This window comes from Antennarius striatus, chromosome 13 (genome assembly GCF_040054535.1).
Source record: "Antennarius striatus isolate MH-2024 chromosome 13, ASM4005453v1, whole genome shotgun sequence".
Lineage (NCBI taxonomy): Eukaryota > Metazoa > Chordata > Actinopteri > Lophiiformes > Antennariidae > Antennarius > Antennarius striatus.
In genome coordinates, this window is record NC_090788.1 from 20061204 (window position 1) to 20077191 (window position 15988).

Genomic DNA, 15988 nt, shown 5'->3' on the forward strand with positions numbered 1-15988 from the left:
GTGAGGATACAAACTAAATGAAAAGCTCTAAAGTTAAAACTTGTTCTGGCTTCCCCATTCTTTTTATACCCTTTCTTTAATAGAAATAAATTGGAAGGTTAACTATGTAATTATCTCACTGGAGTTTTGACCGTGGTTGACCACACAAGTGTTGTGACCCGTGTGTTAAACAATATGAAATGTCAGACTGGCTGTATTGTATGTAAATCAAGCGGTGAATGCCACAGTGAGGCGGCTGATTGGCTAACTTCTCCTTTCAAACTCATTTTCACCACATCAGCATAATGTCTGTCCTCAAAGGGCCAGATGTAACTAATAAATGTAACTAAATGTAACTGAATGTAATGTAACATGTATGTAATTACTCCTTACTATTAATTAACTCTGAATTTACTACATATTCAAGTTAAAAACCTTACAATCACACAAAAAATGCTTGTTGCTCTGTTATAAATTATTTGTCAGGTTATTAAGCCAACAGTACGGAAGCGTAGAGCTGCCACACCAAGAAAATAAAAACCGGGACGTATCTCGGAATTTCGTGATAGTATCTCGGAATTTCGTGATACTATCTCGGAATTTCGTGATACTATCTCGGAATTTCGTGATACGTATCTCGGAATTTCGTGATACTATCTCGGAATTTCGTGATACGTATCTCGGAATTTCGTGATACTATCTCGGAATTTCGTGATACGTATCTCGGAATTTCGTGATAAGATGCTATGTTGTAACGTGACAATGTGATACCTATCACCTATCATCCACATCATTCCACGCCTCTCCCAAGTGAGCTTGCACATCGCCATGGACTCTCCACTGTCCAGATTTCTACGAGGTCGTGGAGTGTCAGAGGACTGTCTCCAACGCATGGAACAAGATCATGTAAGCTAATTTTGACCGCTCACCATCTAATTAAAGAGTTGCGTATGGTCAGCGCTGTGTATAGTCAAGTTAGCTAACTAGCCTGTTAAGCAGCTACATGCTGAGGGGGAAAAACACAGTTGGGGGACTGTTCGCAACACTCGTGTAGCTTCACGAACACTTGTTGAAAGATAGAAACGGAACCAAGACAGTGCAAGTGGCGGACCCTCCTGTGTCTGGGTCAGATAGTAAAAGTCCCAATAGGCTAGTCCCAACAAAGTAAATAGTAATACAAGTACGGGATGACGTAGGCTATAGTTCGGAGGTTGTCATGGGGTGCCACCGGGTCAGAGGCTCTCATCAGCAGGTTTCATTTTCTGCCAGCATAGTCCCAAGCTGTTTAATGTCGGAAAAAATACAAAAACGATAAAGATCCTGCATCCTTCTTTTTATACTCTGTGCTGCGCTGATCAGACTGGCGTCCTTAGCAACGATCTGTTACACTTGATGACCTTCATTACTCAGAAATAATATTCAATTTAATGAATATAATGGATAAAAAAAACACAACAAAAAAAGCGAAGTTACAACTGTGAAGTTAAAATCCAGTCCCCAGTCGGTAAGGATAAGGATATTATAGAGAATGCCATCTACTACCACCCTGTCTCTGTGTTAATGCAGTCTTGTGAGTTGTAATTATTATATCTAGTATGTCTGTCTTTACAGATTGATGCTGGAGTCATTGATTGTATGGATGATGACACCCTGGCTGGCTACATCCCTACGTATGGGGATAGGATTGCAGCAAGACGCTTTTGTTTGGATCATGGGCAACATCATGGCACAAAACAAACAACGAAAACATCACTGCTTGACAAACTCAAACAAAGAATGGGGATTGGTGACACTGATGATAACACTAACCAGGAGAAAAGGAGAAGTAAGTATGCAAAACACAAGAAATGGGCTGAGAAAATGACAAGAAAAATTGAGTTGGGGTGGATCCATGAGGGTAAACAAGTCCGGAAACGTAGAGGGGGGGGGACAAGGAGCCTTGATGTCCCCAAAGACTCAAAAAAAGAGGAGATATTGCAGTATGCCAAAGACATTTTCTTCCCGAAGGGAGAAAATAAAGTAGGAAAAATTGATGCATTTAGTCATGACATATTAGACTATCAGGAGGAAGCTATTTTTGATGATGTTATTACAGTTGGTGAACTGTACAGCATACTTAAAATGGGAGTGTTGAGATTTTACCTGTGCACTAAGGCCCCAGAAGATAAGGATGATGAAGAATGCATTATGGGAACATCAAACAACAAGGATGAGCAATTGAATGACATGTTGGAAGAAGATGACCAGCCTATTCAAACTTCTGACATTGAGGCAAACCTAGACACATCTGAGGTTATGTTTGGCTCGTATCTTGGAGAACCTGTGGCTGGCCAAATGGATGACACTTTGATCTATCTACCTGACTTAGAGAACAGTGAGGACCTTATCATAACATCAGTCCTCATTCCCAGAACAAGCTCAAATGACACATTGATCAGCATACCTCTCCCAATAAGTGAAGCATCCTCTACTTCAGACACAGCACTGAGAGAAGATGAAGCTTCCATCACACTTCCGCCAACAGCCAATGCTACTGCAGAGTCAGAATCTGTAGGTGAGGTAGCAAGAAGTTCAACTCCTTCATGGGATGTTGTGCAAATCACTATAAGACTTCATAGGGTCAATCTTTTACAGGAGATGATAGGCCAATTCAAGGATGCAGCACTTCTCAAACATGAACTTAGATACACTTACATAGATGAAAGAGGTGCTGATGCAGATGGCATCTCAAGGGATGTGTATGCTGCATTTTGGACCGAGCTACTGGACCACACAGCTGAAGGGGAGGACCAGAGAATTCCATCTCTGTGTCCTAAGTGGCAAGAAGAAGAATGGAAATCCATTGGGCGAATTCTACTGAAGGGATTTCAAGACCACGGCTATTTTCCCTGTCGCCTTTCCCCAGCTTTTACAGTGGCACTTATTTTTGGTGAGCAGGAAGTCTCTGATGATGTGCTTTTTGAAAGTCTTCTTCTATATGTCAGTCATTCAGACAGGAGTCTGATCACCACTGCCTTAAAAGGAGAACTTTCAGGGGAGGAGAAAGATGAGCTGATTGATCTTTTAGACCGTTTGGACGTAACAGCACTTCCAACACAAAATAATTTAAAAGGCATCCTTCTGAAAGTGGCACACAAGCAGTTGATCCAAAAGCCAAGATATGCATCAGAAAAGATGTCCTTCGTTGCTGGTTCCTCCCTAAGAGAAGCTCTCGCCAGCCCACAAGATGTCCTGCACATGTATGAAGCCAAAAAGCCAACAACCAAAAGGCTTTTGAAAATGCTACATGCCTCTCCCTCAAGTCAAGCTGAGACCCAAAGCTTTCGTTTCTTGCAACAATACATCAGAGGCTTAGATGAGGCAGGTCTCCGAAGAGTATTAAGGTTTGTGACAGGGTCAGATGTCATATGTGTAAGCAAAATTACCATCATGTTCACGGCAGTTGATGGACTTGCACGAAGACCTGTTGCACACACATGTGGTCCAGTTCTGGAACTACCATGGACATACGCTTCCTATCCAGAGCTACGTACTGAGTTTGACAGTGTACTGATTGACAAAACATCATACAAATTCAGCCTAGCTTAGCTTTGTTATATGCTTATCTCAACTAAGCTAGTGGTGCACATGTCTAATGTGTGTCTAATGAATGTCTACAGATATTCAGAGCATAGCGTTTTGTGACTTGTCAAGTTGATGGATAAAAACCTGTTAATGTTATTGAGAAGTCCTGACCACTTTTCTATACCCTTATCTGATTATGACTTCTCTAATGACTTTCCCAATATATGCTCTACTACTCTGTTATGTAGAAGAGCAATTTGATTCTACAGTGGTTCTAAATGCGGCTACAAAAAGAATGTAGACTTGCACCTTAATGTTGGGAAATGGTTTATTTTTTATGTTTACATTTGTGATACATATAGTGTTATAATCCATAAGAGCAGGGAATTTTTTTACCTGTCCAGTTGACGAAAAAAACACATGTGTGATGTTAGTTCTTCCAGAGTGCAGCTGAAGACCCAACTACTTTTCTATACTCTTGTTACCTGATTTTGAGTTATCTAATGAGTTCCCCAATACCTGCTCTACATGTTAATGTACTGTTACGTAAAAGAGCAATTTGAAAGGGAATCTGAATGCTGTTACTACAAAATAAAACAGTTTATTTTGTGTAATGCTTAGGTCTGCATGTGTCTTATGTGTAAAAAAGAAAATTGCAGCCACGAGGAAGAAAGCACAAGAAAGAGCCCTGGAGTTGTGTTGTTGTGTGACCCTTCCCCTGAAGTACAAATCACATGGTAATGAGAAACAGTCTCATATTTGCTCCATCTGTCATGAATTTATGGAAACAAATTTAAATTCTTTGCTGCTATATGTAGATGAGCAAGAGCATTACACTGTGGGCAAAATAGTTCAAGAAATTAAAACAACAACATCATAGTTGTGATGTTTCTTTTCCTCATGCATTCAATGTTAAAAACGGATCACATCAACAATATAGGCTTGCTTTATTTGCCTATTCCAGAAATCACAGAGTAATTTCTAAGTCTTTTAGAATGCATGCTCTCAGGAAAAGATACAGCTCTATAGCTTCATCTGGTGTGGTGGGAGAGTGTAAGAAGTTCTCCGTCATTATAAGGCAACACATGTTGAATACGGTTTCATCACAAGGGTGAGGTCCCCTCTGTTGGCATTCCTCTTTACAAGCCTCCACTGCTCCCCGAGACACTTCTTTCAGATGATCTTGTCCTCCAAATAGATGAGGGATGGTGTACATGAGAATGGGACGTCCACTTGGAGCCACTGCATTTCTGCTCCTCCGGATAACATGGGTGTTCCACAAATGTACAACTTGCTGCAGTTCTTCCTATGTAGTAAAAAAAGAAAAAAATATATATTTAAATACATACATGACAACATTGTTGCTTAAAGGCATAGGATTTTGACAGCTGCAATATAAAGCCCACTGGCTTTTGACCAGTAGATGGCGGTGTACTCAGACCACCAGAGTGTGCGTGTGGGATTGTCGGACAGATCTCGCGAGAGGAGAAAATTTGGTAACGTTGTTTTGAACCACGGATTAAATCATAGTTAGATCATGGATCAATCACAAAATACATCCATGGGATCCATTATTGGAATAGAGAAAATACTTTGCTAATTCCAAAAAAATTTGATTCTTTTCTGTGCAGCTCTGATCGGGAATAGCTAACGGACCATATACTGTATATAGATGCGCTCACTCTATCTCTCTCTGCTCACGATCACGCACGCATGACCATACACACACACAGACACACACACACACACACACAGAGACACACACACACACACACACACACACAGAGAGAGAGAGAGAAACACACACACACAGAGAGAGAGAGAGACACACACACACACACACACAGAGACACACACAAACACACAGAGAGAGAGAGAGAGAGAGAGAGAGACACACACACACACACACACACACACACACACACACAAGATGATGGTTCATGTACAGTATCTGACATAGTTTACCTGGATGATGGCCAGGCAACTGAACAATATAAGTTGCTTGTCCAAGAAGTCTCCAGAGAAGCAGTCTTTGTCTTTCAGTTCCTGGAAACGATTCATCCAGTACTGGGCATGATGTCTTCTCAAAAAGGCCCACCAGCTTTCGATCCGCTGATTGTGGTTACTGGACCCAGCGATGTAACAGTTGGTGACAAGGCGGCGATCCATACTCCATCGCAAGAACCTCTGCATTTCTGCCATTGTTACATTTTCTGTCCCGAAGTCTGCGCGAATTCTGGATGGTGTCCCCATCCTCCTCTCAACTTCCTTTATGAAATACCCAGCGATTACTTTGGGATCGCTGTTTGTTGAATAGGCATGTAGCCATATCATAAGTCTTGAAAAGCCATCCATTGCTCCATTTATACAGACACCAAATGGTTTTAGTTTGTCGTATGAATCAACATGCCACATGAAATTAGGCCCTGGGTTAAAGTACATGCGCCGCGTTAGGCGATTTCTCCGTCTCTGTTCAACACCACGGGGGTCGAAAAACTTTAACAAATGCCTCACCGTACTTTGGGTGACAACATATCCAGCTTGGATGCAGTTGAGATGATGGAGCTTGTATCCATGCAGCCGGCCGTGTCCCTCCAGCTCATCAATGAGGAACGACCCTCAAGAGGGTCCGACTCGTTTTTCCTCCGGTATAGCCCCATCTTTTTCAAGTGTCGTCTTAGGGTACGCATGCTTATATAAATGTCATCCACGGAGCCCAATAACTGTAAAATCTCACCATGTCTCAAGCCAAGCATGAAATAAAATTCAATGGCATCATGTAAAGGAGTCATGATTTACTGATGGCCAGCAGACAGTAAATAAAACCACTTTAAAAAGTCCTATCACGAAATTCCGAGATACGTATCACGAAATTCCGAGATACGTATCACGAAATTCCGAGATACTATCACGAAATTCCGAGATACTATCACGAAATTCCGAGATACGTATCACGAAATTCCGAGATACTATCACGAAATTCCGAGATACTATCACGAAATTCCGAGATACGTATCACGAAATAACGTGATACGTCCCGGTTTTTATTTTCTTGGTGTGGCAGCTCTACGCTGCCGTACAACAGAACTCAATCAATCAAGGATCAAACTATCAATGAATAAAGAAAAATAACATCAAACACAAGTTAGGACATTAACTTTGTTCAAAACCTTTTTGTTTAAAATGGGATTAATTACTGCATTGTGGGAAATGTGGTTTTTTTGTTCAAATCACACTTTTGACCTATTTATTTTGAGACACTTTGACCTTTAATGCTCCCACGGGCCACATAACATAATGTGGCGGGCCACATTTGGCCCCCGGGCCTTGAGTTTGACACGTGTGACCTACGCCGTCGTCAGAAGTCATGTGAATCCAGATGAGTCTTAAATGCTCTCATAAATTCTCCGCCTGACTCGATCCACACACTGACCTTAACCTTCAGCTCATTCTCACCTCCTTTGTTCTTGTTTCCTCCCCTACACACACACACACACACACACACACACACACACACACACACACACACACACACACACACACACACACACACACACACACACACACACACACACACACACACACACACACACACACACCTTCCTTCCTCTGTCTCGCTACTTGCTATTTCTCCACTTCTCACCGTGCCGGCTGCGTTCGGTCAGCGCCGGCTCTGGTGACCCCTAGAATAAACGGGTGAAGCTGTCCATCCATCCTCTCTCTCTCTCTCTCTCTCTCTCTCTCTCTCTCTCTCTCGCCGTCTCTCTACGGGACCAATTTATCCGTTCAGCAGCACACGCGTGACACTGGTGTGGAAGGCAGCTGGAGACCAGGGGGGGTGTGGAGGGTCATTATCGCCCGAGCTGCAAAGCCAGAAGCGATCACTCATCTTACCTGCTGTTAGAACCGACACCTCGGAGTTCTGCTGCTGTACAGTCCAGAGTTTCATCAACTGAACTTCAGTTAATATCAAATCTTTACGTTTGGCAGCCTGTGTGGCCAAATCGATAACGCTAACCTTTGGAGCTACAGAAGGAAGTTCTTGATTTTTAAATTCTATTCCTCACTGGTTTAAAACATCCGTTTGTATGTTGTTACTGTTTCTATCTGGGTTCTCTCTGGGTTCTCCGGCTCCTCTTAACACACAGTTTAATCTGTATTTCTTTATTCTTTCCCTAGAAAGCACTTCATCTGTCCTTTTCTTATTTTTTTCTTTTACAAAATCTATTTATCTCCAATATTGCACTACAGATTAATCATTGCTGTAAAAGTAATATAAACATTAACCTCATCAGCGAACATCCAGAATATCATCTGGATACCAGATAGTGACGCTGTGCACAATCAGATACACAAACGCGGGCACTCTCCTTTATGCACATATTCCCTTCACATTATGTAGACATGCATTATAACATGCAAGAGCATCTATGCAGTATTATAGCATCTGTTCATAATGTACCTATGTGAGCGTTTAAGAGAGAGCTGACATTGAACACCATGTTCAGGTGTGCGTGTTGTACCTGTGTTAAAGTAACCACATCTCTGGGCCCAATGAGAATGAGGTGACTCCCAGCTGGATGGAGAGTGAGATGGTCCAATGAACTTCCTGTATCTCACCAAATATGAATATTTTGAACTTGTGCTATCCAAATAACTTAAAGTATGACTGCATTATGGCCCTTTGATGCACTGGTGATGCAAATCACCCGTATCCAACTGGGATGGACTCCAACAACAACCTGCAAGGTGGTAAAAGTGGTTGAAGTTGAGACGATTACAGTCGTCTTGCCTACAAAAAAATGGATGGATGGATAATGACATTGCAGACTTTATGTTATGGCACATGAGCTAATTGCCTAAATTTATATATTTATTTTGAGCTATGTGGGATGTCTTTTCTGAACTTTATAAGGTATTTATTGCGCCTAAAGCAAACAAAACTGAAATATTAAAGGTTAATAACGATGAAAAATAACAATCAGCAATCTTATCGCGAAAAATCCAAGAGTTCCCGATGTTCAACTACAAATCTACTGATGGATGCAAGAACAACTGACTGGACTCGTGTTGTTTGCTGCTTCTCTTCCTCCCTGCTCCGGGTCTGCAGGTGATGGAGGAGCGCTTTCTGACCGCCCACAAAAGATTCAATTTGTTGTTGCTGTTTCACGGTGTGGGCAGTCTTTGTTTGATAGTAGTCTTTCAATCAGGGGTGTACAAAAGACTCTTTTACAATATGGTATAGGAGGAAGACAGAGATTTAAGGGGAGGTCAAAGAAAAAGAAAGAGGTGAAGTGAGCTGTGTGTGAAAAGTGAGAAGGGAAAAAAAAGGATAAAACTGAGCCCTGGAGTTCAGAACGTTTGGTGCTGTTTGAACAAAGGTTTAGGGAGAATTTGTTGACTTAATACAAAGCTGGAACCAGATCCTGCAGATCAGAGGATGTGCAGAGGAAAGGAAGACCGGGATATTTCCTTCCTCTCTCTTTGTTGGAGGCAGTGTCGTCTCTCTTTTTTGTGTGTTTCACAGCAACAGTAGTCTATCGCTGCGATGAAGAGTTGAGAGAATTGAGTTGTCTTAATCACCGCCGCCATCATCATCTTCATCAGCACCAGTGTAAAGACTCAAGGTGAAGTCTTCTTCACACTGGAAGCACCTGATTTGTCAGACTCCTTCCCAGGCTGAGCAAAATGAATTCTATACCTTCTGTTCACAATAAGTTTTATCCTGTACTTTTTCTCTCTTGATTTATTTTTTTAAATCTGATTTATATTTATTTCTGAAATGCACTTTTTCATGTCAGACAGGACATTTTTTCCATCATCTATTATAAATAATAAGGCTATCAGTACAGTCATCCACCAGTTACTGAGACAATATTCACAAAACGTTGTTGGGGTGGGATTGAAATTTAATTCCTTCATGATTAAATATCTATCAAAGTGAGATGTTATTAAACAGATTTTGTGATTTTGCTGCTTGGAATGTTAAATATTGTTTTGTTTACAATTATTAATCAGTTATTTGAGTCCATTGTTGGACGGATGTGAACTCACGTTGATGGTAGAGGATAGTTACCAACGTCTGCAGGGTTCCTTCTAAGGGGGAATATAATGAATCGATGTCCTACAGATGCAGCTGTGGATTCACTGCTTCATTGGAGTGTGTGTGTGTGTGTGTGTGTGTGTGTGTGTGTGTGTGTGTGTGTGTGTGTGTGTGTGTGTGTGACAGGTAGATGAAAAAATCCACCTGCTAATCATAGATTTTACTGGAAAAAAAAAAGTATTTTTTTTTGTTTCATATACATTAATTTGGGGAGAGGGAAGTATGGGCATCCCTCCTGAGATTGTTGCCCCTGCGACCCGGCCCCGGATAAGCGGTAGATGATGGATGGATGGATGGATGGATGGATGGATGGATGGATAGACCACTACTCCTCAAAAAATGATCTCGTTGCTGTCCTCGAGAGAAGGTTCTGCAAAAGTAAAGATTGCTTACAGAACATTCTCCTAAAGGTATGAATAAAGGAAATGAAGTTGATATCAGATTTTTGAACATGACTACAAGTGACCAAAATACAATTTAACATCAGTGGTAAGGTTGTCTCCTAGATGTAGACAGCTGTCTTACAGTATATGAGGGAATATAATGTCTGATAATACTTAATGCCTTAGTCTAAGAATAAAATGTATAAATGAGAATTAAATTTTAGGTGAGACGGTATATATTAAGCCTCACACACCTCTAATTTTTTTAGGACAATTCGGTAGAGGCATGGAGGGAAGTTTCCATCCGTGGCTTAACGGTGTACCTTAGGGGAGAGGAGGAGCTCTTCACAGAGGAGGTAAATCAGATAGTTTGAGTGTGTTTTTTTACAGAGCTGCACATGAGCAGTGCATGGCAACTTCACCCCTGTGGACACAAATGTGAATTTGTTAGGAGATAACTGAGGTGGTGTGAAATGTGTTCTACAATTAATGAAACAAATAGCAAGCGGTATGTTTATATAAAAGGACTGTATGGATTTGAAATTTTCCCTCTACATGAAAACTTAAAACATTTATGCTGATTCTGACCTAGGGTGCTGATGAAGATATCAAAGGAAAAGTGATGAAGATTGTTCCAACAGGTGGCATACCTGCAACCCATGCAAAGATTGTTCTGGAGGGAACCGAGGTCGTAGATGGTGTGGATATTCCCAGAACCTGTGCCTTGCTAATGGGGCTAATATATGCACTCAACCTCAGGTACCCAAAAGAACTAAAGAACACTTTCGAAGTTTTTCAAAGGATCTTCATCGAGCTGGATGATCTCAAACCAATCCCTAAGGTATTGACACTTAAAAACAAACTGCTGTGCTAACAAAATTACAGAAGTTAGAGGCATTTGAGATATCTAAAGATGTCCAAAATATTATTAGTTTTTTGACATTTCTATTGATATGCTAAATATTGTTCCATAATTTTAACCCTTTACCTGCGACGCTAGCGTCCGGGCTAGGAGCTGGCCAATGTGGGTATGTGCACACATATGGTTCAGTTCGGTAGTCGCAAACGTGCATAAGTGACGTTCAAGGCAAAACACCGGAAGTATCTCAAGATCGTCACATGGCTTCTCAATACTTTAACCCCTCAAAAGTTTACTGAAAAATAGGGAGCACAGATTTTCAGCTCTCTGTCAGTGTTGGAATTGTTTAGCTTGAGAAAATTTTCGAGGACTTACAGGATTGAGTTATCTTGCAATACTTATGATGTTTTGCCTTGAACGTCATTTATGCACGGTTGTGACTACCCAAATGAACCATAAGTGTACACATACACACACTTTCCAGCACTAGCGTGGATGTTAGCGCCGTAGGTAAAGGGTCGAGAGACATTTGTCATCTTCAAATTCAGAGGACGTGTTGTTTTTTAGGCCTTCTGTATTAGGTGTACAGTTGAGTTTACAGCTAGTTTAATGCAGTAATTCAAAGTGTTCACATCTAAATGAGATGCTGGTTGTTTGAATAAACTGGTCAAAAAACTGGAATTTCAGTGTGTGATATATTCTGACTTAGATAAATAAGTTCTTGTACCAAAAAAAAATTGACGTAACAATTTCCATGGACATTATTTAGTCATAGAATGAAAGGATAATAAGTTATATAACTAAAAGAAGTAATTTTACCGCAATTAAAGTTAAGTTGGTTTAACTTAAATAAAATATTGAGGAATAGGAAAATCAAGTTGCTTGTACTAAAGTAAATGAGTTGGTCTAACTAGAAGCCTTGTCTTATGTACTGAAAACTAGATAAGTTGAAATAACTGAAAAATGTCCATGGAAATTGTTACGTCAATTTTTTTGCGTTAAGCCAGTCCATTATTTTTTAGATTGTACATTTAATTCAGTAGTATTATGTTGAATTTGAACTTAAAGAGTCTGGATTGAAGTATAAATATGTTTAATATATTGATGAATGGCTGAGCAATTCAAGACTCAGTATAACTCTACGTTCATGATAGGCATGACTTCCTGAAAGGAACATTAAATACTTCATGGTTTAATCTACACCCCCCTCATTTGACTCATCTCTCCCAGAATGCACATCAGTCACACACTCCAAATCTCTGTCTCATAAAAATCTTCCTCGTTGAAAGTGTGTCTCCTCCTCTGTTTCACAGAATTGTGGGAAACACTTTTCTACAAATAAAGCAGGGAGGATTCTAAATTCTGATGACTACGTGACACTTCTGTGTATTGATCACTGATTATATATTCTCTAGTTGAGAGAGATGGTGGCTCAAATAAAGAAATATGAATGCCTTTTCTAAAGCCACTTGCTTTACAAATAAATTACCTGCATATTTTGTCTGATGAACTGTATATATATATATAGTTTACTTAATTTGCCAGTAATTACGTGTGATTTTATTTCCAGTCAGGCATTCAAAAGGGTAAATTCTCTTCTCTAGCTATCAACACAGGGCATCTTTCAAATCTCCTCTAATGAGTTTGCCTTTTCGCGATCCTTTGAATCAGCCTGGCCAATCAATGATGTGAGTCTTAATGCACAACAATGGTCTATGGATTAGTAAAGGTATTTAAACATTTCTTTAATTAGAGTGTTGGGGTACGACTGCAGCCAGACGGGCCAGAGGAGCCATGAAGGACACCCCAGCAGAGAAAGAAAAAGTGAAGTTAAAAGATGAGAAAAACAGACAGGAAGTCATGTGGTGATGAATTAAAGTCACCTGACAGAGGTCTGACCACTCATTAGGCTGAAAGGATAGAACATGCCAGCCGATGCCCTTTCATCCCTGATATACATTTGTAATGTTGGCCCAGATTTTAATGAACCCGTCTTTTGGGTTCAGTCAAAACTTATTTTCAGAACAAAATGTGCGTTATTTGACAAGGTTGTTGCAGAACAGGATGGTCATTTTTTTTCCCCAAAGGTGCGACCATCACCTGTTTTCTATACAGACCTCCTCAGAGGTAAAAATGATGATGTCCTTGGGTGCACTTCATTTATTTGTAGTAGTTTTTATTTAAAAAAAAAAAAAAAGCTAATAGGGTGTCTTTTCTATCATTACCTGGTTTTAGTTTTTACAATACATGTGTCACACTCAAGGCCCGGGGGCCAAATGTGGCCCGCCACATCATTTTATGTGGCCCATGTAGGTATAGGTCAAAAAGTGTGTTTTGACCAAAAACTACATTTCCCAAAATCAGTAATTAAGCCCATTTTAACACCGACAAAACCATTTTGAACAAACTTAATGTCCTAACTTGTGTTTAATGTTATTTGTCTTTATTCATTGATAGTTTGATCCTTGATTGATGGAGTTCTGTGGGTTTAATAACCTCACAGATTCGAAAGATTAATGTTAAAAGAGAGCAACAATAAATATATTTTTTCTGTGTAACTGTAATGTTGGTAACTTGAATAAGTCATAAATTCATGGTTATTTAACATTAAGGAGTAGTTACATTTATGTTACATTAAAATGAGTTACATTTAGTAACATTTAGGAGTTACATCTGGCCCTTTGATTACAGCCATTATGGTGATCAAACTGGTGACCATCTGATGGTCACTGGTTTGATTGGACAACCACTCCACTACTGATCCACAGCCGCCACATAAATGTAATCATCAGATTTTCGATGACAAACATGAAGGAAAACTGTTTTTCCAGCGTCAACACGCCCAAAGTCTTAACATTCTAAATATTTCAAACCTGAGTCACTGAGCTAATTCGTTCTCTCCAGAGAAGAAACTGTTTGGATGTTAATATATACACTGCTGCTGCACTGTTGCCACCCCCAGATCACATATTTTCCAGCCCATTACCTGTGAATCTCCAAGAACAGCAAAAAGCTGCGAGGACTGGAGTACCTGGGGGATTTGACGTCTCACAAAGACAGAGTGCAGTTCTTTTTAATTGTTAAATTAAATAAAAAAAGGGGGTAACTGTCTACATAGTGACTGTATGTTGAGGTCCATATTCTAACAAGGTAAAACAGAGAAAATATCTATCGGCATGAGCAGAAATGCCTTCAAACATTATTAAAAGAGCCGTGGTTTGTGTTTACTCATCCTGATTTAGAGGCCTGTCTCTAACAGCTGTTGAATGTTCCCGTCAAAGTTCCTCCGGACTCCATGCAGGTACTCCCCAGCAGCGGAATATTGATCCCATCATCAGGACAGACCTTCCCTTGACAACCTGTCTGCCTTCATTTAAATGACCTCTATAAAGCATCTACATCTAATCTTAATTAGATATTGAAGTCCGTTAATTAAAACATTATCTCTGGCAAAACACAGCTGGTCAGGCTGACGAGTTAATCAATGAGGACCAGAGGATGGTCGTCGGCTGAAAGACGTGACGTGAAGACAGGACAGAAGACGGACTCTCCAGGTTCAAGTGTTCAAATTTAACTATTAAGACACGATAAGATTTTCTTTGTAAAGAGAAAATATCGATAAACTTTCAAGTCCCTTTTTGTCTGTCTCTGAGGGTTAACAGACAAACATCATTTAAAGATGATTATTACAGATTTAGTTCATCCTTCACGTCATTTCTATTATTTGTTTGATTGTTAATAAATCTGTTGTCATGCTTAAGACTTTGAGTGATATTCATTGTTTCCCTTTCCTTCACTTCTGTCTCACTGGTTCTACTTTTTGAGTAACCTTACTTTAACCCTTGACTTCTGGTCGGCGTGGAACTTAGTTAAGCTGTGATAAAATGTTTACTTGTCAACATTAATAAGGTGTAAATGGTCAAAAGGAAACATGAAAACCTTAAACTAATGCAGCCAATGTGATTTTAAGAAAAGAAAGCTTCATAAAAACCAGAAGTCTTGAGTCTGTCCATCAAACTCTACAGTAGATTAAAATCACTGGGAAAAAAACAACCAATCATATTAGCTTTGGCAGAAGGAGCAGGACTCATTACAGGTTGCATCATTTTTTTTTTATTAAAACAGTATTGAGGTGGAGACAGACCCCAAGAGAGAAACAGAAAATATTAAAGCAACTGAGGAAGAAAAATAATTCCAAAACACACACCAGAAACCTTCAGGAACACACACCCCAAAGCCAGATGGGGGCTGTGTTTCAGACTTTACTCTGACCTCACACTCTGCAAACCGTTACTGTCTGGAGGCTACAAGCCCCCTCCCAAAAGTCTGATGCGCAGAAATATCCCAACACAGCATCAAATAATAAACAGGAAGACATGATAAACACATGGTGATGAGTCAGAGGTCAAACTGACCTCTGATTTATGCACATTTCACATTTTGACTAAGCTGCTTTTAGAAACATCCACACTAGTCCTTTAGACTGTGGTTACATTATAATATGGGTTCTCTGAGTGTCCCTCTTTATTCATTGTATATACAAGAAAATCTATATTTCATATGTAACTATATCCAGTCTCATAAAGAACACTGTGTGCTACACTGCATTAGTTGTAAAGCACATTAATCATTTAAAGTAAACACTTGATGAAAACAATGGATCATCTGCAAATCTGTGGATTTCTGATTCAAACAGAATATTAAAGAGGCCTGAAGAAGGATCTGATTGGCTCTTCTAGCTGATTTTAGTTAGCTTGTGTTATGTTGCTGCAATCACTTCCTTTTGATCCCCACAAAAGGCGCCGGGGGGTGGGGGGTGGGGTGGGACACTGACCTGCCACCTCATCCTCCACACGAGAAACCAATCAAACCAAAGAGAAGTGAGGTTTCAATCTGACACGTAATCTTTGAAGCAATCAGAGACAAATTCAACAGGTGAAGCTCATGTAATCACAAAGTCCTGTCATCTTTTCTGCAACATCAGCAATCACCAGCATCACACAGAATGGTCATCATCATGACCTATGACCTCCCTACCCCATCAGCTTCAAGGACTGTCTTCCTGTTTTGATATGAACCTGTACTGTTGGGCTATTTATG

The 15988-nt window shown here is 40.1% G+C and overlaps 1 protein-coding gene across 1 annotated transcript; it reads left to right on the top strand.

Moving 5' to 3' along the window:
* Positions 1 to 679: 679 nt before the first annotated feature.
* Positions 680 to 4752, top strand: LOC137606370 (uncharacterized). Its single transcript, XM_068331608.1, has 2 exons — positions 680 to 885; positions 1591 to 4752. The coding sequence occupies exons 1-2, from the start codon at positions 808 to 810 to the stop codon at positions 3565 to 3567; spliced, it is 2055 nt and encodes a 684-aa protein (XP_068187709.1). The 5' UTR covers positions 680 to 807; the 3' UTR covers positions 3568 to 4752.
* Positions 4753 to 15988: the final 11236 nt, after the last annotated feature.